The sequence below is a fragment of the Phasianus colchicus genome, chromosome 5 (assembly GCF_987193195.1).
Source record: "Phasianus colchicus chromosome 5, bPhaCol1.hap1.1, whole genome shotgun sequence".
NCBI lineage: Eukaryota > Metazoa > Chordata > Aves > Galliformes > Phasianidae > Phasianus > Phasianus colchicus.
In genome coordinates this window covers 53469063-53492024 of record NC_143440.1, presented here as the reverse complement: position 1 = coordinate 53492024, position 22962 = coordinate 53469063, and the positions used below count along the sequence as shown (strand labels likewise).

Here is a 22962-nt window from a genome sequence, read left to right as displayed (position 1 = left end):
GCCAGGCATAAGACAGTTTACTAATATTGATACATACCTTCAGTAGGAAAAGAAAGAGGGCCAGACACTCAATTAATGAAGATTAGAATGATTTTATTGATAACTTTCTTTTTTTTAAGTTGCATGTTTTTATGCCAGCTAAAAGTGCTCCTTTTCTTCTTGGAAAATATGTAATATTTTCATAAAATCTGCCAGTATTTCCCCAGTGAGGCTGTGAATGTCCCCTCCATGGAGGCATTCAAGGCCAGGCTGGATGGGGCTGTGAGCAACCTGCTCTGCAGGGAGGTGTCCCTGTCTATAGCAGGGGGTTGGAACTGGATGGTCTTAATGGTCCCTTCCAACCCAAACCATTCCATGATTCTGTTAAAAGGTGACAGCCATCTCCCTGCTTCTCACAGATCAAACCTTTGAAGTAGACCAGGAAAAAACTCTACAACTGCAATAAGCCATTACTTCAAACAGATTTTATATGCAAAATAGTTTGATCAAGATGTTCTATTAACATGAAAACATTGAATATGAATTATCTGTTAATTTTTGACTGTTTACACCATTATTTTTTTTTGTTAATGAAAACAATATTTCAGGACAGCACAACAGCTCCCTACCTCCTATAAACAAAAAAAAGACAGATGTTAAGCACCCCGTAATTTACTGATCTAACAGAAACACTCAGCAGGAAGCAACAAAAGTTCTAAAGCATGTGAAGCAGCTATTTTATTTTATTCTTATTTGGAAAACTGCACCAGCCCAAACCTGTTTCAGCTGTTTTTTCCCATATAATTTCTGTTATTCAAATGGGTTTCTCAGTATCATGTTGATGATTAATGCTGTATTTCTTTAAAACAATCCCAAACTCTGGGGAACGGGGATTTTCTGGCATCAAAGCTAACATGTTTGTTTGTTTGTTTGTTTGTTTAGATAGCTTTTCTGTGTTTGGCATAGTGTTGAAAGTGCTGTGAAATATTCAGATAGTGCAAGGTAATTTGATCACTAATTGATTGGAAAGTGAAAATGTGAAGTATTAGCATTAATAATTCAGCTAACAAGAAATGGTCTATACTAGTTTATAAATCCTGATAGATTTCCACTGAATATTACTGAATATTACAGGTGTGACATCAGATTCCATTAAGCTGAACAAAGAAATGTAACAAGGAAATTTCAACTGATAGGAGCACTTCTGTACTGAGGGAAGAAAGGAAGGGAAGGGTTCATGTACAGAAGGCCAAGGCCTTCAGTTGTAGCATCCAGTGTCTCCTGTCTTGTTGGGTTTATAGCAGGGGAAGTCCACTTTGTAATCCAAGAGCTGTGACTGCTTGATAAAGAAGCAACAGTTGATGCACATCTTCAGGGCATAATTTCCTATTATAGGAACATATATTTTATAAACCAGGGACTACTGAATTACTGAGTTAGTGTTACTGTAGATGTACCTTTTGGCAGATTGTATTGATCGTAAAAAGGTGAATTTGAGTGAAAAGCATTAAGCTAAGACCACTTAAGAAAATAAAGCAGCAAGAGGCTGCAGGAATTGCCTGAATTGGTACAGATTGTTGTCTGTCTCCCGGAATCAGTTACTTGATTCCCAAGGCATGCATTTCATGTGGATTAACCTGAAAAGACCCAGCTAATAATGTGATGAGTTTGGCATTCTCTTGCCAGGTGGTTCTGGGCAACAAGTAGGTTCTTCAACAAGGAAATGTAAATTTCCACATGGATAGAGGCAGCATCATGGACACTGGTACCAAATTGTATAAATACATTTATAGAAGATTACTTGGATTCCACGGCTTGGATTTGATGATCCTCATGGGTCCCGTCCAACTCAGTATATTCTATGACTCTAGTTGAATATGGAAAGTGTGCAACAGAAAATAATTTTGCATTTAATGAGAAAAATACACAAATACTTCTGAGAGTATTTCTCTGAGAAGACAGCAAAATCAGATTTTTTCTGTAGGGAGTTTTACTGCTTTGTGATGTGTAAATGATTAAACAGGGACTGCACACTTGCTTGGCACTGCTGGCTCTTGTTAAAGACCATTATTTGCCAACTAATTTTCTTACCTGTTTTTCTTTACCTACAGAGTAACTTTTATTGCTTAAAGAATGGTCATAACCCTTGGATTAAGGACATCAGCTGTTCTTTTGTCTTAGAACTGTGAAACTGGAGAAATGGAGTAGCAGAATTATTTTTATGTTATAATTATGTCAACTTCAGGAGTTTTATTTTTTTCACACACGTGGAACATTCACTTCTTGGGTAACCGCTTTAAACCCAGTCCAACTGGTAGAATCGAAGGGACCATTACTGTTCTTTGTCATTTTACCCCTCATAACATCTCCATGTGGCTTATCTATACCATGTATACTATGTATCTGCCTTTCTTCCTTAACTGCCTCTGTTTGTTTACACCAACTTTGTCTGGGCTCTAACTGAATTGTAAGATCATTCAACAGGAACTGTTCCCATTACCTATTTTTAATGCCTATCACAATAGGTCACCAAACGTCTTGTTGTCTCTCCTGTAATGTAAACAGTAAGAAGTTAATCATTGTCAAGGACAGATATATACTTTTTTTCCCTCTTTTTAGTGGCATATGTGAAGTTTGCTTATTTTGGACACAAATCTGCTGCATTTTAAGTGATCAGCTTGCTTAGCCTGCTATTAGTTTCCTGAAAAGTCTGGAAAAGTCTAATAAGGTACTGGCCCTTTACTGGGGTGACTTTGGTGATACTGTGCAGTCCTTGGAAACTTTGTCCAAGCAGCAGCTTTCCTTGGATAAACACAGGAGATGCTCCTGGCCAACATTTTCAATTCAGTAGCTGTTTAAATTGTCAAGTGCTTTAAAGAAGCAAATAAAAGAGGAGCTTTAAGTAGGACCTAGGCAAATACATTCTCTGCTCCCATCACACCTTGTCCATACAGAGTTCATTACAAGAAGGATCACTGTCATTTAAATAGGTGCAATTCTAACTAAATTTGTTTGTTTTTTTTTAAGTGGTCTAGCCTCCCTGTAGAGGCACTGCAGGAAATGTGTTACTGTAAACCTGCATGCTGAGGAGTTGTTTTAGACACCCTCATCCTAACCATCATGTAGCAATTGTTTCCTACTGTTAAAGAAAGCATTTAAAGAGATTTTTGGAGCGTTCTCATGTCTGTTATAGTGGCGTGTTTTTAGTTTACTCTTAGGAGTAGAATTCCATAAAAGTGAGGCCATGAAGTCTAAACCTTAAATTAGAAAGTTTTAAAACCTGTGTGTAATGCAGTTTGCATCTGGGTGTTTCAGAAACTATCAGTTAATCGTTTTGTACATAGAGAAAGGAAGGGAGACTGCTGGCCTTGTGCTGCTTCCTTGAGCGGAGCCAGTTCAGCATCCAGGTAGGCCTTGGCCCTTCTCTTCAGGAAGCCAGCTATGACAAAGTGCTTTTCACTTTTGGGAACAAGTGAACAGTTGTTTCATATCCACCATCTTCATATCGTTTGTAATTTTGAAGACTTCTGCTTTGTCAGAAGATCCCATTCTTTAATGGGAGTGCGGTGGTCCTTGGGAAAGCTCCATCATCTGTCTCTCACATGGGGAGCACGCCCTGTAAGATCAGAGGCAGTGAATGTTTCATGTCTTTATTCTACTCTTTCTTGGCTAGGCTGGGCTAAGTCTTCAGTGGATTCCTTTAGTGACCAAAAGTGATCCTCTGTGTTTGCTAGCCTGACAGTGTGACTGCATCATTCAGACATTATATGACATAAAGTAGTGGAGAAAGGCAGAGGACAGCTATATCCCTGGTGCAGTGTGTCTCCAGGCATTTTAGCCAGACGGTGTAGGTGGGTAAAAGAATGGTATTCTGATCAGAGGCTGTAGTCAAGTCTAACTTGTCTGTCATAGATGGTGTGAACAGACTCCTGTCTGTAAGTATGGCAATGAGCAGTTGCAGGAAGGGTCTTCATTTCCTGGAGAATGTGGAGATCAGGTATGGGTGGCATCATAAACAGCTCTCTGCTGGTAGGGGTCACATCTGCTGAACTTAAATCTACTGTCAACACTTAACCAAGTAGAGAGTGCTTTCCAGTGCATGGTTGTCCTGCAATCACATGAGCCAAAAGAGATCAAGTTCTTCTTATGTTGACTGGGAAGCTTGTAGTATAGTGTTGATTGTAAGTTGTCAATGACATTATCAAGTCAAACTTGTGACAAACTATTGTGCGTGCAAGTAGAATAGAAATTGCTATTCCTGCTTGCTTTTCTGGGTTGGAAAAGGAGAGAGGACTGTGTTTAATTTGGATGCCTTGTGGCAGGATTGTCTTCTGACATCTTTCAACTACCTTTTGTCAGAGGTCAGAAAGAGTGTCCTGGGGAAGCACTGCAGTATGCTTTCTCTATCCCTAAACTTTCCTTTCACTGTCAAAGGTGGTGTATCAGGCAAGGTGGACATCTCATCTGACCTGATATAGCTTTCTTATGCAATTTGTTCTTATGTAAGTAATCTGGCTTCTGAGTAACCTGGAACGAAGTTGTCTCATATGCTACCTCTCCTGTAATACAGCTTCATTAATTTACACGTACTATGTGCAGTAAGTAGTTCAGCACTGCAGCATCCCAGAACCTGATCACTGAGCACAGAACTAGAGCGTGATTACATTATAATTAAAGACTTACCAATCAGCTATGTCTTATACAGTGCTGTTGAAAGTATCAAAACTGCTATTCGGAACAAATAAAAACTAATACAAACGACTGTTGACATGACTTTATAAAACGTAAAAGGATGCATTTCCCATTTGAAGGATAACAACAAAATCTGTTTTAAATGTGAAGTACTAAGTGTCAATGTTAAGACCTCACAGGGATGTATTATGCTTACTTCTCACACTTCATTGAGAGATACTTTGATTGTTCCTTAGCAGACATTGGAGAATGGACTACTTACAGTAAAACAAATGTATCTGTATTAAAATGGACAACATTAAGTGTTTGAGAGAGCCTTTACATTTCACAAAGACACTGCTGTTTCCTGAGAGTATGTTGATCACTTGCATTTTTAATTCTTTGCAGTTGGGATCTGTAATTGGGATGTTAAGAGAAGTGCTGTCAAAGGCAGAAGACAGAATATACAGAATGGGGCAGTTTAATATAACAAATAGTCATGGCTACCCAGTTTTTGAAAGCATGAATTTTGATCAGTTCTGCAAATAAAATTTTTGTCTTACAGCTAAGATAGAGATATTACATACAGCTTCACATAGGTGGTTAGAAACTGGTTGGAATTAATGTTCTGTAAAGTATGTAAAGCAGCATAAGAACCATTGGTAACTGTTTACATGCTATTAATAATTAGCAACCTTCATACTAGTCTGTTAGGAATGAACCACACATTGGGTACAATAGGAACTCAACTCCATACGGTTGGGTTCAAATTACATTTGACTTGGACAGTAGGGCATGACTGGTGCTCATTTGAGTTTCTGCCATTGTAAACAATGAGATGTTGGAATGTTTCATTTGTTTATTGATTTCTTTATTTGGACAGGTGCAGGTTGATCATATAAAATATTTTTTTTATTCAAATATGGGCAGACAAGAGCTTAATAACATTGTCCAGTCAGAGTGTATCATCATAACCAGCTTCTTGAATGGACAGATTGAAATTAATTTAGCCTGTGACTTGTTTTGAGTTTGAGTCTTAAACTAACTGAATTATGTTCTAGTGAAAGTTCTTTATGCGCTGTCCAACCACTTACAAACTACAAGAAGAAGAGCTATCTTGTATGATTCTGATTCATTTCTGTTTTTACGTACTAAGTTTCTTTTACCTTTTTTGTTAAAAATTGCATGCACACCTATGAGGTAGATTCTGCTAATGTTAATGGGACTCACCTGTGAGAAGATGGTATTCAGATCTCATGGATTCCATCTGGTTAAGGCCCATTCTCCAGGGTTTAATTTTCTTCAGCTGTATGAAACCCTTCCTTAAGTACTCCAAAGCAGTATTATTCCCATAATAAATGATGGGAAGAGGAAAAAGCCAGGAGGATTGTTGTTGGGATCATACTGTAGGAAGTAATATCACAGTAATATCACAGTTAATCTAGGATAGCCTTGATGTAGGCGTGTCTGTCATCTCCATCAGTTAGACACCCATATTTTTGTCAAGGGAAGGAGAAACTACAACAGGAGAATGGATGGGCAGGTATCTTACCTGTGGTGGCAGGAGGAGGTTGAAGCTGATGAACTGATATGAAGGTACATACAGAAGGTGTTATCTCTACTTCACAGTTCCTCAAATTACTCACGTCAAACAGCAGATTGCACTGCAGTCTGCAAGCAAGAAAAAATACCAGACATTCATTCATCTCACATGCAGAAATAAATCTCCGAGAGGATTGAGCAGAATTTATGGATGTAATGCCTTAAATTACCTTATCACACAGCACTGGCCTGTGCTTTTAAGTTGTAAATATGTGTTGTGTCATAGTCTTTTCAGAGTTGTTCTTCTGTCTGTCACCAGGTGGAACAGATTGGGTATACTCAGCTTGATGGCCAAGGGTTTTAGCATTTCAGTTCATGCTGAGAATTTGCTGTCGTTATTTCTCTTTCAACATTGTTGCATTTAAGCACTGACATGGCTTCTTTTCTGATGCATACATTTGATTCCTGACAGTGCTACAGAAGTTATGCACAGGCATTGATGGAAGAGTAGACTAGAGTTTCTCTTGAGGTGGACAACTGTTTATAATTAGAGCTGTGGGAATGAAGGAAAACCCAGCTAGCAAGCAAACCGTCACTCTTCCAAAAAGCTTGGTAAACTCATAAAGCTCAGGAGCTTAATCTCTGAACCAGAGTGCTTGTTATCTAATCCCCACCAGCTGTTGTGTACTTGGTAGTCATGACATCTGTAATAGAGCTGAAGAGCCTTTCTATATTGGTTGGCACCTTTACCAACCAACCGAACTTGTTTCTTCTTTCATTGCTTGCATTTACCTGCTTTAAATCATTAACAAGTTGCTTAGGGTTTGATCATCTGCTTAAGTATACATTATAACAGAGAGCTTGTGCTGCTCTTCACATGAAGCATATTTAAGGTTTGTATGTCTTCAGCTGGTCTGGTTTTTGTTTGCTAATACAAAAAAGGTATCAACTGAATGAATTTCCTTGAGTCCTATTCTGTAACACAGACTTAATCCTGACTTAGGAGGGAAGTCCTTTGAGTTGTACAGCTGAAAAATATTGCCACATGTCTAATAGACTTAAATTATATACATGTCTCTTTTAATTAGTATGTATGGACTGATGTAGGTTATTACAGAACATAGATAAGTGTGCAAGTAAGTGTGTACGTGGTCACTGTGGAAAAGTGCTTTTAGTAGTTGCTTTCAGCTGTGGTAGGTGTCATTCATTTCAAGAGAGTGGAAGACAAGATGACTTACAAGTGGTAGGCAGTGGCATGGAGGCTACTTTGTAGGATATGAAGTCAGAGAAATAACTCTGCAAACATTTTCAGTGGTTTGGTTTGGTTTGGTTTGGTTTTGTCAGTGTATGTGCTAATGGTGGACAGCAGAAACCAAAGTATGAAACATTAGGTAGGTGGGCTTCAACCTTCTTAGCCTGGATCCTAAATTAGTTCAGCTGGTGGTAACTGCTGAGCTGTCCTGAAAAGATAAACTATTCTTCTGCACAGCTACCATGGGAGAACATAGATCTGTGGGTTATTTTACTGTTAAAAATTAGCTGCATATAGCTTCCTGGTACATGGTGATTAAATTGGGGGTTGATGCTGTGGCCAGAGTTGGACCCAAAGACTGTGTTGTACATTAGCAGTCAGCATGGCATTGTGTATTTAAGGTTTGGAATGCCCTGAGATAGTTCCCAGCATCTGTAATACATACTGTCAAAATCCAGAATAATCTCATCAATAAAATCATCTCTACCAAGTTTTTAAAACTGTTAAATTTTTTTGCTCAATTTCATTATAATCAGTTCTCACTTGGAATTAATTTTACTGACACATTTATTATTTTTTTTCCCCAGAATGGCGCTAAGAAGTTTTGGGACTTTATGAGGACACATGACAGGTAACAGATGGAATAACATTACTTCCTTTTGTCTTCAAGTTGTATTTCATACTGTGTTCTTCCAATGGCCAAACCTTAATGTTTTAAATATCCCGTTTTTCACAGAGTCACAGAATGGTCAGGGTTGGAAGGGACCTCAAGGATCATGAATCTCCAACCCCCCTGCCACATGCAGGGCCACCAACCTCCCCATTTAATGCTAAACCAGGCTGCCCAGGGCCCCATCCAATCTGGCCTTGAACACCTCCAGGGACGGGGCATCCACAGCCTCTCTGGGCAGCTGTTCCAGCACCTCACCACTCTCATAGTAAAGAACTTCCTCCTGAAATCCAATCTAAATCTTCCCTCCCTCAACTTAAAACCATTTCCCCTCGTCCTGCAATTATCTACCCTTTCAAAGAGTTGATTCCCCTCCTGTTTGTAGGCTCCCTTTAGGTACTGAAAGGCTGCAGTGAGGTCACCCTGCAGCCTTCTTTTCTCCAGGCTGAACAAGCCCAGCTCCCTCAGCCTGTCTTCGTAGGGGAGGTGCTCCAGTCCCCTGATCATCTTTGTGGCCCTCCTCTGGACCCTCTCCAACAGCTCTCTGTCTTTCTTTTCCTTTAGCTTCCTCTTCAATTCTCATTTCTTGTGTAATGCAGATGCTTCTCCATTGCTTTAAACAGAATCAGCAGAAATTTTCAAATCTTCTCATGGTTTATGTCTTTCAGTATGATTTATCTGTGCCTGACTTGTCAGATATTAGAGTTCTCGTACATGTTGTATTGCGCGTGATGTAACGATGGAATGGAAGATGGAATTAAAAGCTTGAATTCTATGAAATTCTTTTCTCTTCCTTGAGTGTGAAAATATCAACTGAAGGAAGGGCTCTGCTCCCATGCATTTACGTGTATATACATATATCTGGTGCGTATATATGCATATATATGCAGTTGTGTTATTCATGAAGATGGATGATATAGACTTGAGTATATGAGCATATTCCCTCACCTGTGAAAATACAAGCCCACATTGTACTAATGTAAAGTTAAAAAACAATCTTAAGTTGTGGTCATAGTGTTTGATTCTGTCACTGGCAGTTACTTGAAATGAGACATAGATTCTGTTTCATGTTTAATTGTATCCTAGTATTGTGCTAACATTTTTATTTCACCGGCTCCATTACTGGCCATGTAATGATATTTCAAGCAAGGCACAGTAGCTTTGCAAATATTTCAGACTTTTCAGATTATTCATTCTGTACAACAAAATGCTCTTCTAAGCACACAAAGAAATGGATGGCCTTTGGCTTTCTTCTGTCTTTCCAATTTTATTTCTCCTATTAAGAAAAAAAAGAAATTAATTTCTGACTTTAAAGATCAGTTAATGCAAAATAATAGCAAATAGAGTATATATGAGAGAGACTCATTCTCAGAGTTACTTTATAATAAAATATTTGACTTTTCACATTGTACAAATGTATGATCTAGTCACTAAAAATTCAAGTATTGAAAAATAGAAAAATAAAAAGCAAAAGTAGCAACTTTTCCCTGGAAAAAGCCTTTCTGAATTTATTCATGTAAAAATGGAGCAAAGCACATATGGTAGCTGAAACAATCAGAGTAATCTTGAGGGATGTATTCTTCTGTAGGAGGTAAGTAAAATCATTTGTATTTTCTGAAATTTTTCTGTCAGAACCCTCTCAGTCCTTAGAGTGAATATATTTTTTGTGTAGGTTCTTGAGGTGGATATTTGCATCACTTTGCTGATAGTGACACTTTCTATCAGTATAAAGATTATGAACATAATGCTTTCAGGATGTCTATGAAAATATTAAATTGAGGAAAATTTAAAAAAAACTTCCACTGCTTGAGGTTAAAAACAGAAAAGAGTGATATTTCATTACTGAACTTTACACTTGCTTTTGGAATTTGCCTGGAAGACTGTTCTGTTTTTGCACTTTGTCTGTCCATATGGGCATGTGCTGGGATTTATGATCACAGATACAAAGGCTGAAATGATAATTGATTGCTGGAAATTTAATATATGCCTTGTACTTTCAAGCAAGTGAATCCAGCTTCTAGTCACAGTGCTAAGGAGGGCATGACTTCCAGAAAAATAATTTGTCATTACTTTTGTATCACTGTGTGATAATGTGTGAGCATATGCAACTAACTGAGCGGGGTAAATATTAAAGGCTTGTTTTTCCATGAACTTCTTGAGAATGGTATTTCTGAAGGACTTTTGTGAACATTTTTAAAATAGTTCAGTACATAACTGTATAAAAAGGCTACAGACACATGTCGTGCCAGTCATCTCTGGCCACATAACATTTGTTAGCTTCAGATGTACAACAGCTGCCATCCAAACTTATTAGTGATCACTGTTGAACTGCAGAATGCCTAATGCTCTTCCACAAGTAAATTCATGGCAACTTCTGAAATCAAAGGTAATAACGTGAACTTTCTGCATAGGAAATCCATGCTTTTGCATAATCTTTCTTTGTGAATGGAAAGTCAATTCTTCTCAAATGGGTTAGTCAAGAATTCCTTGTCAGCTTTGGCTACACTATGTTTTACTGTATCTTTGTAAGATAGCTGTGATACTAGTAGTAAGGAAAAGTCATTTCCATATGCTGAAGTGTAGGGGAATATACGCTTAGAGAGCCCTTACCAGGTTTAAGGGTCTTAATGAAGGATAAGATACTGGAGAAGAAGAGAAGTTTCCGTGACACACGTGCTGTTGATCATGATTGCATAAAGTTAGGAAATGATGGTTTCATTCAGGAAGATTGTAGGAGTTTCCCATATTTAAGACACCTTTTTCAAAAGTACTTTTTTATTTCTGAAAATGCTGTAATACCATTAAATGCTTCATTAAAAAAAAAAAAAAAATCCTGTTTATCTAAATTGAACTACAGATTAGAATGCCAGATCTGCAAAATACACTTATAAAGGCATTATACATTTCCGTACAATTGATACGTGCTGTATGACAGTAAACTGAGAGCTTGTGCTCTGAGCTCCTCTGGGACCTCAGTGTTTTTTCTTGTTTTGGATGAGGTCAGCGTAAGCCAATATTCAGTAGATTTTTATCAGAATATATATTTGATACAGGAAAATGTTTAGCAAGAGAGTTATTTCCGTATAAATGTATCCTTTCCAACTGTTCAGATGAACAGCTGATTGAATTTAACAAAGCGGAAAACACGAGGACTGCAGCAGTCATTTCACTTGCCTTAGGTGTGAGTCACCTATTTTAAAAATCTTAAACATATATCAGGAGGGCTCATTATCAGTATCATTTATGCATCCAGAAGCTGGCGTAACACTGGTGCAAGTTGAAATGCTACATTTTTATTTGACTTTCTTTTTTTTTCCCCCTTCTTTCTTAGTTACTGCATATCTGAATTTGAGCCCGTAGTGCTTTATTTAGGTTGTAATTTATGCTGAACAATTTATGCTCACTCTCAATCCCACTACACTATTTAAAGAGTTGATTTTTTTTTTTTTCCTTCCAAAATTATTGCTAGTCACACAATCAACGGTTACCAAGGCAGACTTTCAAAAACGATATTGTTAAAAACTAAGTTGCATCATGGGAGGTTCAGGTTGGATATTAGGAAAGGTTTCTTCTCAGAAGAAGTGGTCTGTCACTGGCACAGCTGCCCAGGGAGGTGGTGGAGTCACCATCCCTGGATGTGTTCAAGAGCCAGGGAGATGTGGCACTGAAGGATGTGGGCAGTGGGCATGTTGGGATGGGTTGGCACTTGAACTAGATTATCTTTTCCAGCCTTGATGATTCTATGATTCTATGAAAAGTCAGTTGAGTATTGCTTAACCAGACCTACCTCTGAAGTTAGCTCTAGGATGAGGAGGAGATGGACTCAGTTGATCCCCCAAAGTCTCTTAGGACCTGAACATTCCTATGATTTTTTTTTTTTTTTGTAAGTAAATTAAATATACTTAAATACATGCTACATTTCTCATCTGATGACTGTCAAAAAACTGTAAACTTGTCAAGAAATCTATCAAGTCGAAAGCCACTACTCTGCCTGTAAGTAATGCATTCATTATTATTCACTATAATGGTCCCATGGACTTGCATTTCAGTTCATGTTTCTTTGGCACATGCGTATGGACTGGTACTTTTCCTCCACATACTCAACTGATTTGTCTCCACATTATTAAATGCATCTTGAAGAGAATCACGCAGAGTGCAAGAGATGAAAATCTAAATGCAGGGTGCTTCTTACACTTGGGTCTTTCAGAAGTACTTAGCAGTTCGTGGTCTTTAGGGGGAGAGTTTTTTTGTTTTGTTTTGTTTTTTGTTTTTTTTTTTAAGATCACTGCTATTCAAAACAAATCTCTTGATTGGGAGGACGTTTTACTTCTGCCCATTTACAGTGATATTCTGTCAGAAACATAAATAGACCAAGTATTACAAAATAGTCATCGATGTCTGTAACAAGAATCTTGTCTCTAAAACCAGACTCGCTCTCTGGTTATATTCCCCCGCATCCTAATTCTGCTATATTTAGTACAGTAAGAGCCTGAAATGTAATACTTCAGTTTTACATTCATCTACTCTATAAAGCAATAGACTTAGTTCGTTTCAGGTTTCAGCAGCTCCCCTTAAGTGGATTCAAGGCTTTTAAAAGACACAATTTGGGAACAGATGAAGGTCAGTACGGAGTCATATGCTTGCTTTTGTGCTTGGAGTAGTAATGTTCAAGAGCAGGAAACTTTGTAATTGACAACTAGAAGGACACCTTTCAGATTGGATATAAAGCAAAATTATGGCTACGTCTCTATTTAGAACTACCAAAGTGTCACTCTAAAGTACATTACATTTAAAAGGGAAAGGAAAATTGAGGAGGTTGATCTCCATTGTTTAGGTGAGTTCCTCCTGATCCTGACAATGTCATGTGACAAGAAAAATGCATTAGGACCCAAAAGCTTACAGCAAAGGTCCGATGCACGTGCACAGTTATACTTTGGGTTAGACTACAAAAACATGTCACAGTGTCATAGGAATAGTTCCTGACTTAAAAATTGCCTTTTTTTTCTTGTTTCTCTAAAAGGGAGGGGGAGAAATAATATTGCTGCCTTATGAGATTGGCTTCTTTGAAGGTAAGAGACAATTCGTTTCTCATTAAAAGCAACTTCATTCTTATTTGAAGTGTTTGCTCAGTGAGGACGCTACAGGCTGTATGTACTGCAGAGACAGCTGACAAGTAGAGCTTCCCATCAGTTTGCAGGTAAAAGGGAACAGAGGAAATCTGTGTGGTCTCCCACAGGTTCTTGAGACCCACAGAACACCTGGCAGCACAGCGTGGGAGGAGAAAGCTGCTCTTGGGGGTGGGTGCCCACAGCCCCACTGAACACCCCATGGCTGTAGACCGGGTTGCTGGAGCCAGAGGCAGCCGGCTGCTATTCCAGCACGGTGGCTGCAGCAGCAGTGCTGGAGATATGGTGGAAGTCATGTGCCCTGAGCATGTTATAGGAGTAGTATAGTTCCTTCTCCTGTTTCATATGCCGGATCGGTTGGGCTTTATGGAAATTTAATCCCGCATGTATTTTTCTGGTTTATGTCCTGGTGTATCGTAAGATGCCGTGAAATTTAACTCAGATGCTTCCTTTGCACAAGAATTATCACAGTAGCTTTAGAATGGGTAAAATACAGCTTTTTAGCATCTTTGCAGCTTAAGAAAAAATTAATCTTTCTTGGGTGGCATGTGTGCAGTGATACGTTGTGCTGTAAAGCTCCTCCTGTCTTTGTAACATCTCCAGGGTGTCAGTGCTGTGGAGTTCTCATCGTTATCTTCAAAGACAGTAGAGGAGATAATGTACCAGATGTAGTTCAACAAACAACAGAAATGATGAAAAGCTTAGGGAAATAATAGCTGAGGGAAAAAGTAATGATGGCTGGGCATGTTTGTGCAGAGGATGATGCGACTGGAGAGAAAAATTACTGCTTATCAGGAAAATGGAAGGGAATGTTAGCAAGCGGACCAGAACCATTTCGTTTTGTCAGCAACCAATGACAGAACAAGAAAGAATGGCATTGTGCAGAAAATATTTCAGAATTGAAATGCTAAGAAACTTTCTTTTTTTAACAATTGGCATTAAGAAAATCTGGGAAGGCATGTTCTGTAATCCCTGTCACTGGAAGTGCTCAGGTCTAGAGCCAGTATCTATTTATCAAGGATTCTATCAAGATAATGGTATGGTGAGGCAAAAGTAAATGCATTTCATGCTGTAAAATTATCAGAGAAAAACACAGAATCAGAAGCCAGATTTTCGAGTTTTGATTTCACCTTTTTAAGCATTGAGCATAATCTGCCATTAAGTCACCATCCAGTTTATAAACTCTACCAAATAGGGTAGATGGCGATAAAGTACTTACTTCTTCGGAGCATTGATTCACTGGAAAATTACATGAGTAAACAAAAATACTTAAATGTAAGGACGTACATAAGAGTTTTGGTTGATGAGTCATACATTTCTAAATAGAGGTCTTTGGTGGCCCAATTAGAGACATCTAGTTTTTACAACTTCAGAAATTTCTCTTTTAAGTATTTTTCAATATTATGCAAAAGAAGTGGCTATGTTTGTTTTCTTCTAGTCACTGAGATCTAAGGTCTTTGCTTTGCTTCTGAATGGGTTTGACTTTAACATGCTCTGTCTGAAAGGAGTGCCAGAAGTGTTTACATCATCTAGAGACAGTAACATGGGCATCACCCACATCTGGGATTGGTAAAAGTAATCTCATGAAAATCTTATGAAGAGGAAGTATTCTCTAATTAGAGTACCTCTATTTTGTGAATTTTATCTGGAAATATCTCTCGGAAAGGAAGGAGCTATTAAACTGATTATTCTAGAAATAGGGAAAGTAGGTAAAATGTGATTCTCTATTTGTTTCTCAGTAATTGTGATGAGACTCACCATCTACTCCTGAAAATGTGTTGCTGTTCACTTCATACTTGATTTTTGATAGATACGAAACGAGGTTGCTGGTTTATCTCTTTCTAGCTTCAGCAGAATGCTTGGCATGTTTATTGTGTGCTGTCCTTGAATTCTCAAATTGTTTTAAATCCTTGGCTTTTGCCTTTATGGAATGAAGTCATACCTCTGCCTTTTAGATAGATCATTTAGTGGTCTTATTATGTGATAACATTTATAAACAGTGGTTTCACAAATAATTAAGAATTGGAACAGAAGCCCATCAGACTCTGACTTGCTCTATGCTTAATGCCCACAAAGATTTATTTAATTAACCAAGTTAGAATAAAACCTGAATTTATTTATTAAAATATTTTGTTGAAAGAATCCCATTGAGATGCAGTTTTTCATTTTCAAGGGTATCCTGGGATACAGGCCAAGATACGACTCTTGAAGAATGTTATTGAGAGCAATGTGCTTTGATGTCTCATTTATTTTGCAGTTGAATTTACTTTCTATTTTTTCCTTTGTTAGATGAAAACAGCCTGCTGGGAGGATTGTTTATTCCAAACAAGTTGTCCTGTGCCTTATTCTTTGCCTGGGTACTAATTGCTACTTTACAATTAGATAGAGATTGTTTTAGAAGTGCACATATATGGATTTATTAGCACTTCTTAAGTCATTCTTCTGCAAGCCTGATGATTAATCAAACATACATGTCTTGCTTTATGGTGCCATGAACAACTTCCTGCTGCACTTCAATTTACTGAAACCTGCCTTCCTTTTGATTTTTTTCAATGTAACATTAATTTTCTTAAGCACAAGCATCTTGCCACTTTAATCCCGGTTGCACTTAGTAATAAATATTTAAATTGTATTGAAGTAAGCATTCAAATTTTATTTGAATACAGAAGTCTTCTAGACATCTCTAATTATCTTTTGCTAAATCCACTTTATCTGTGATTAGTATGAAAGGGTGGATGTTTTTGTCAGGAGCTTATAGCTTTGCTTTTGTAATAGGCTGCATTTTAAGTAGCCAATTGGATTGGTGTTGGCCTTTGAAAAATGTAAAATGCTTTGAAGGAAGACTTAAATAGACCAATAAAGATTGTACGAGCACACACGTTTAATCTCAGGACTCTCTGCATTATAGTTCAAGCTCTGGGAAACTGAAGGAATTGCACTGGAGAATAATCAAAGGGTACAGCTTTATTACTTGTCTGCTCTGAAAATGGGCTGTTTCCTCTGGCTTAAGACACTGGATGCTCTAGATTTTCTGATAAAAGAAAGAACACAGCACTTTAGATACTATATATTGTAAATTTTAGGCATGTGCAGCTGTGAAGGTGATGGCTCATCTGATTACAGAAGGAACACAGGATGCATGCAATTGTTTCTCGTGGTCCCTCAAAATAATTCTGAAATAACTTGGGATGACAAAGGCCTCCCTGAAGGATGAATCCTCCATTATAATTATTTTTGATCGGAATCATAAATTGACACAGAAAGTGATGGGAAAGATCAGTTTGTCAACTTTGTGTTCAGAAAACTTAATCCACATAACTTTAAGAATAAAAATAAATGTATGCTTTAAACAATGGTATCACATCTAAATGATTTTTTTTTCTTACTACCATTCTGTCTTGAACAATTCATGAATCTTCCTATTTGCTCCAGTATGAGGCCATATAAGGACAAAGTGCTACGTGTATGTTTCATATTCACTTGCTGTCCAGCTGAGATGAATACATTTTTTCTAAATATTTCTGTGATTGCACACTACATTTATTTTCTTTTGATTGTATCAGGGGGATCTGAAATACCAAATATGCTGATAATCGATGGGGAGGGACAGATTAAATCAATTAGTTACTTTTATTCCTGCATGCCATTCTTGTATTTTTTTTTTTATGGATCTTATTTTCATTGTCTATTCTGTTTTCATTGTTTTTGAGAATATCAGTTGAATTAGCACGGGCTCTGACAGTGTTGTGAGGGTTTGTCTTCTTTATCTTTTCCTTTCTTTTTCCCATTAATCAAATATCATTATTTTCTGCAGTCTCCACCGTGGAACATTATCATTTCCAAGCAGCACAAAGATCATTATAGGTTTTCAACTAATTATGAGATTTTTAGCCTTTAGAAGTAGGTGGAAGTGGCTGGTTAATAGTTGGGAAAACTCTGGCTTTCAATGTTAATGCCAGTCTTTTTTTTAAGTGCTTCATCTTCCTTTATTCAGTTTTGATTAGAATTATTTGTGTGACACATTCATACACACATACCCTGTTCCCATCTGCACAAGGAGGGTCCTGAGTTCCTCTTAGGATGATTAAAGAAAGGTCAATTTCTTTGCCCTTATTACCCCATCAATTACTTAGCGTACTGTAGTATTAGTACAAGATTATCTTTTAAAAAGCCTCATCTCCAGCCTTGAGAGTCTCATTTCATTCAGAGAAACACAAGAGAATCTTGTCCTCTTCTTTGCTATTATTTAACTGGGGTTTATTTATGCATTTACTTATTTATTTGTTCTGTGGATAAGCGTTTGTAAAGTAGGCGATAAAGTCACATGTAAGAATAATGAAAGGCTGAATGAATCTTTGTTTATTAAAGCATTCTAAAAGTTTGTCTCATGAAAAGTAATTAGTAAGTGCTAGTAGTTGCTTGTGGATTAGCAGTAGCCCAGGTCAACAACTGAAATCATCAAGATAGAAATTACAAAGCCAACGATTACAAGCTGAAATTCTCTTCCTATCCCCAAAAAGCAACAACAAGAAGGAAAGCCCATAACCTCAGCAAAATCAGAGGAAAAAAAGCGTGCTTTTAGTATTGGATCTCAAGACGTACTGGTTCTTGTAGCTTTGGCAAAGCTCGTTTGCTGATCTTAATGGCTGGGATGTGTTTCAAAAGATTTAACTTCCTGCCCCTCCATCTGTGTGTGCGCATTTTAGAAAGATGTTGGTTATCATCAGTTCCCTACCTCAGCACTGCTGCTGTCAGACCCCATGTTTTTTTACATTGCTTCTAGAAGCACCACCTGCCTTTCTCAGCTGTGAGCACGTGAAGCTGTAATGTCTTTTCTCTATCAATGTCTGCTCTGCTGAAATGCCATGAAGCATCATTACCGTAAGCTCAATAAATACAGAGCTGTACTAGGCTCACGGAAGGAAGAACCTGGAGTTGTTGTTTAGGTCAGTGGCATACCACAGAGGCATCTTCTAAATTCTTGTAAGGGGTATTTTGAGATATAAAGGAAGTATTTAAGTGGATATCACTCTTTTAATGGTAGAAGAGGAATCAGTCACTCCAAAAGTATTGCCTCCTATTTCTTTCCATGGGAAATACAGTAGATACAATGAGCGCAATAATACTATTTGATAGAGCAAATTTTCAGCTATAAAATGCTATTTTTCAACAGTCGCCACCATTAGATACACATTTTTGCCTGTGATGAACAAGAGCTGTGCTCGTAAATATCTGTACCAGTGGAGGTGGCCCACTGTTGCTGTTACCAGTGCTGAAACACACCGCCCACTGCCTCACCATGTTCACATCCACTGTTTGGTCTCTGTAAATGTTCAGCAAGCACTGATGAATGTCAGTGGGTGCCATTGGGTGCCATTTTTTCTGCACAGAGGAATTCAATTCACCTTTGCTCCATACGCACCTCCGTGTCAGACGCCATTCTGTCAGGCTGCCCCTCTGCTGCCATCTGTCGCATGTCAACAAGAAGGAATATTGGTGGGAAGGTTCATCCTCTGCCATACTACCAACATCTGCCTCTGGTGTTGTGGGCTGACATAATAGAATAGGAAGCATTACTTTTGGAGCAGTCCATGTGCTTTTTTAATCTTGCAGGCCAGACCAAATGACTGAAACTTATTAGGGAAATCAATGAAAGCAGTGGTCATGGGAATCTTCTGTTTAGATCAGTGGAACAGTCTCGTCCTAGCTTTCTGCCATACTCAGATAACTGTCCTGAATACTTCAAGTGGCTTCTCTTAAGTTATACACAGGGTAACCTGTGGAAATATTTCATGTTTTATTGTTTCTTGTGGAATAAAAAATACCAAATGGCATTTATAGAGTGACACTCATCTTGAAGTATTTAATTTTGAACTTTCTCCTCTGTGGCTCTTCAACTGACAAGAAATATTAGAACTTGTACGTTGCAGTTTGTTAAAAAATGTAAATTTATGTTCAGAATTGTTTGTCAGTCTCTCAGAAAATTGAAAGTAATTAAATAGAAAGTTCTACAGATTTGTGCCATCTCTGTACCCTCTCATCTCAAGATGGTGTGAGAAGCAGACAATTGTAATAACTTGCTGCTACTCCTTTCCAGCTTAATTTGATCTTGTTCCTTAATTCTGACAGATTGTTTTTAATTTTCCCATCTGTTCCATAAAAATCTCAAGTGATTGACTCTTAGGAAAAAAGTAATGTCTAATAGCTGAGCCACTTTTAATGAGTTGGTACGATTTATTTAATGAGACGTGCTGAAGAAGGAAAGCCAAAGGAAAAATTGGGCTCGGGGTGGTGGGAGTGAAGAAAGGGAAAGGACAACTGCATCCTTCAGAAGTTCCCACTACTCCCTTTCCCCTTAGCTCTGGGCTGCTGCTGTCTCCACGTTCAGGCAATGCACTCTGTCTTGGAATTACAGTCAAGTATATATATATATATATATATTCAACAGAAACAATACCTTTTTGCTTTTTGCTCGCTATTTGCTTCCAACAGCTCCAAAGACTAAAACAATTGCTTAAAAATTGCCTACTAATGGCATCTCACCATCGATGTGCAGTACGAATCTTTAAGAATAACAGGTGTGAATATAAATGTTCTCATCTGGACTTCCCTCTTCTGTTTTGCTCTTTAAATATTATTATTATAAGGTTTAACAAATATTCTTAATAATTATCAAATAGCAGTTACTCTGTCAGCTCTACTTCAATATGAAATCAAATAATGAGAATAAATGCACAGCTTTCTTACAGGGAAAGCTGAAAGTTTGACTAAATGCTACATATCTGCCATTGTTAGTATAATCTTTTGTAGAATTCATAGGATAATGAATTAACTTTCCAATTGCATATGGTTGGGCACAACAAATGAGAGAGTGCTGCAATGGTAAGAAGCACAACATACACTTGTTCTGCAGGTTTTGATCAGCTACCAACTTTTTTAACTAGTAAAATGTAGGAGTAATTTGACTGGGGATCAGAGCAGGGAAGATCAATTCTCCACACTTTCTGGGCATCTCAGAATCAGTTTCCCTATGGCAGGGATTTCAAGCAGCCTGGAGGACAGGGGAAAGGTTAAAATCTGACTTTTGAACCATAGAAAGTTGTAGCAGTTAAAAGTGCTCCAGATTTAAGTCTGGACAAAGTTGGTGGTGTCTCTTTTTTTAAGGTCCAGCTGAGCAAATGGCCACAGATCAGGTGTCTTCTGTGCTTATACAAAGTCTGGTTTTAGATAGGGCTGAAAGGTGCTTAAAAATTAGATTATTCTAATATGGGCCTTATAGGAGGGAATAAAATGATCTTGGTTTTATGGAATTTTTGACTTACTGCTATCAAATGGATATTTTACTAGGTTGGGTCTTTTTGTTGTTGGGAAGAAGGAATCGATTGGTAGATTGTTTTATCTGCACGACAGAAGGCAAAAGTGACTTAATTTGGGCTTTGGGAACATGACCCATTATCTGTGCCTCTTGATGGATCTCAGTCAAGGCTCTTTTTGCATTGTGGTTTAATAATTCTTCTATGTATTTATGTAAAATGAAATTCACAAGATGTAAGTTTAATAGTGCTGCATGTGTCCTTCATAAAGCATTGATCTTGTGTTTTTTATCTTCTCCCTAGCGTGTCAATCCTGATCTTCAATACTTCTCGGCAGTGCTTTGTAGTGGTGAAGCAGTTCCGCCCAGGTAATCCTCTTTTTTTAGATTTACTTTTGCTCTCTAGCGAAGCAAGCTTTTAAGGGTTTAGCAGTTAAAAGTTGGTGCATCTGTGGTGATAAAATCTTTGTTCTATATTCCGTTCTTTGTGCAGCAGCCCACCCTTTTCAGCAAGTTGGAATTTCTAACCAAGGAAATTTCCATTACAGATGAAACGAGTGATGAGGGTAGCCTCACACCCTGCTTTTGGGAATGCCATTGTCCTCTTCTGGGGACATTTCAAACAGCTCGTGCAATGAGTTACTTTTATTTGAAGCTGATTCTTGACCTATCTAGCTGGCAGCTTTTGTTCAGAATTGCAATGGTCCTTATTTTTTTTTAAAGTAGCTTGTGTTTTTTTTATGTGTTATACACTTGGAAACTGAAAATATGAGAAAATCAGGACTGTTTATGCTATCATTTGATTCATACAATGACCGTTTCGTTTAATGGGACATTATTAGGAATATAAGTTAATATACTGTATTTTCTGACTTTTGAATCAGTTATTTTTATGCAAAGCAGTATTTACTTTTTGGAAGTTAAAAATGAAATGCATATTGTCTGCATCTTAAATTAAAAAATTCACAAGATATTTCACTGACTGTTGCTAAGAAACCATTTCAAGATTGTTTGTGATAGACTTCACTGGAAACTTTCTGAGGTGGTGTCATGCTGTCCTTACTTACCAACAGTGATTGACAGGCTCAGTTTTGTGCCACGCGGTTGTAATAATAGTGTTTACTTCTCATGAAGCACTATATTGATTATTATAAGGAATTTGTTTATCTGTTTATTAGTAATTCGGTGCCTTTTACTTGCCAGCTGAGTAAAATCACTCATGTAGCTGTTGCTCTCTTTGAGGCAATCTTAAGCAGAAGCTGGCATAGATATATGTTTAGTAATGTCCATTATATCATCTCCGTGGGGATGTCAAACCTGGCCTCGGGGGCCAGTGGTCAGTCCAACACCTTGTAGCAGCTCAGTCAATACAACCATGTCCCCCTGTTACTCACAACACTGTAATTTTATTTCCATCAGCTGGTTACTGTCTGCATTGATGCCTGGTTCTCCGAGCAGAAATTAAAGCGAAGGCTTCTCATTGCCTCTCTCAGGATCCCACGGAAGATGATAATACAGCTTTCTTCTTGCAAGCAAACAGCTGCAGCTCAGGCAGCAGGCTCGTCCCCTGCATGTGTGGTGGATGACATATGTGCTTGCCTTGCCTTGGGGTGTGGTGTGCTGATCAGGTTTTCCCATTTAAGTCCGTGCTGTTTCTGAAGGCAGTTGTCCATCTTTGTACATACATCCCCACCACATTCCCTTATGCAGCACTAGCAGAGGTCTGATGTGGCTGCAAACAGATCATTTTGCAACCTACTGTAGGGAACCTGCTTTTAGCAGGGGGTTGGATTTGATCATTCACATAGGTCCGTTTCAGCCCCTACAATTCTGTGATTTTGAGGGTTAAGCAGCTTACCTGACTGGCCTGAGAGAGGTCAAGGATGGAGGAAGCTTCACGATGGTAATGAAGTGGCTGTTTCTGACCAAAGTAGTGTAAGCCATCAGAAGATGAGGAAGCAATAGGACACAGCATTAGTGAGTGAGTGACTGCTGGATTCTAGTTTCTGCTCTCTGAACTCTTCATGCCCCTGCAGTAAGCAAACAGCCTGCAATGAGGAAGAGGAATGTCTCAGGCTTCCATCCTTCCTGGCACCTAAGCCAGTAGACCACAAGCTGATGTTTGATCCGTTACCTTAGGACCTTCAGTGCATCACTTGTGCAGTCAGTTCTCTTCCTTCAAGAGAGGTCTGAGGGACTGGTCCCTGGTACTAGGGTTTTGCTTCTGTATGAGAGAGAAATTCAGTCCAAATCTTTCCAAGCCTGGTGGTAACTAGTCCATGCTTGATTGAACACTGATTTTTGGACTCTTTAAAGAAGTGATTAGTACAGCTTGTTTTCTTCCTTATTGACAGAGAAAAGCTGCTGGTGTGCTAGCATGTTGGCATATCCCAGGGTTTTTCTCTGAGGA

General features: G+C 38.2%; 1 protein-coding gene across 4 annotated transcripts in view; it reads left to right on the top strand.

Annotated features, from left to right (window-relative positions):
* The window catches only part of NUDT14 (nudix hydrolase 14), a 51299-nt gene that overhangs the window by 17145 nt on the left and 11192 nt on the right, over positions 1-22962 (top strand). For all 4 annotated transcript variants that reach the window (XM_031605570.2, XM_031605571.2, XM_031605569.2 and 1 more), the window contains exons 2-3: positions 8032-8075; positions 20857-20921. In XM_031605570.2, the coding sequence (XP_031461430.1) occupies positions 8059-8075; positions 20857-20921 (82 nt within the window). In that variant the 5' untranslated portion in view covers positions 8032-8058. The remainder of the gene's footprint in view (positions 1-8031; positions 8076-20856; positions 20922-22962) is intronic.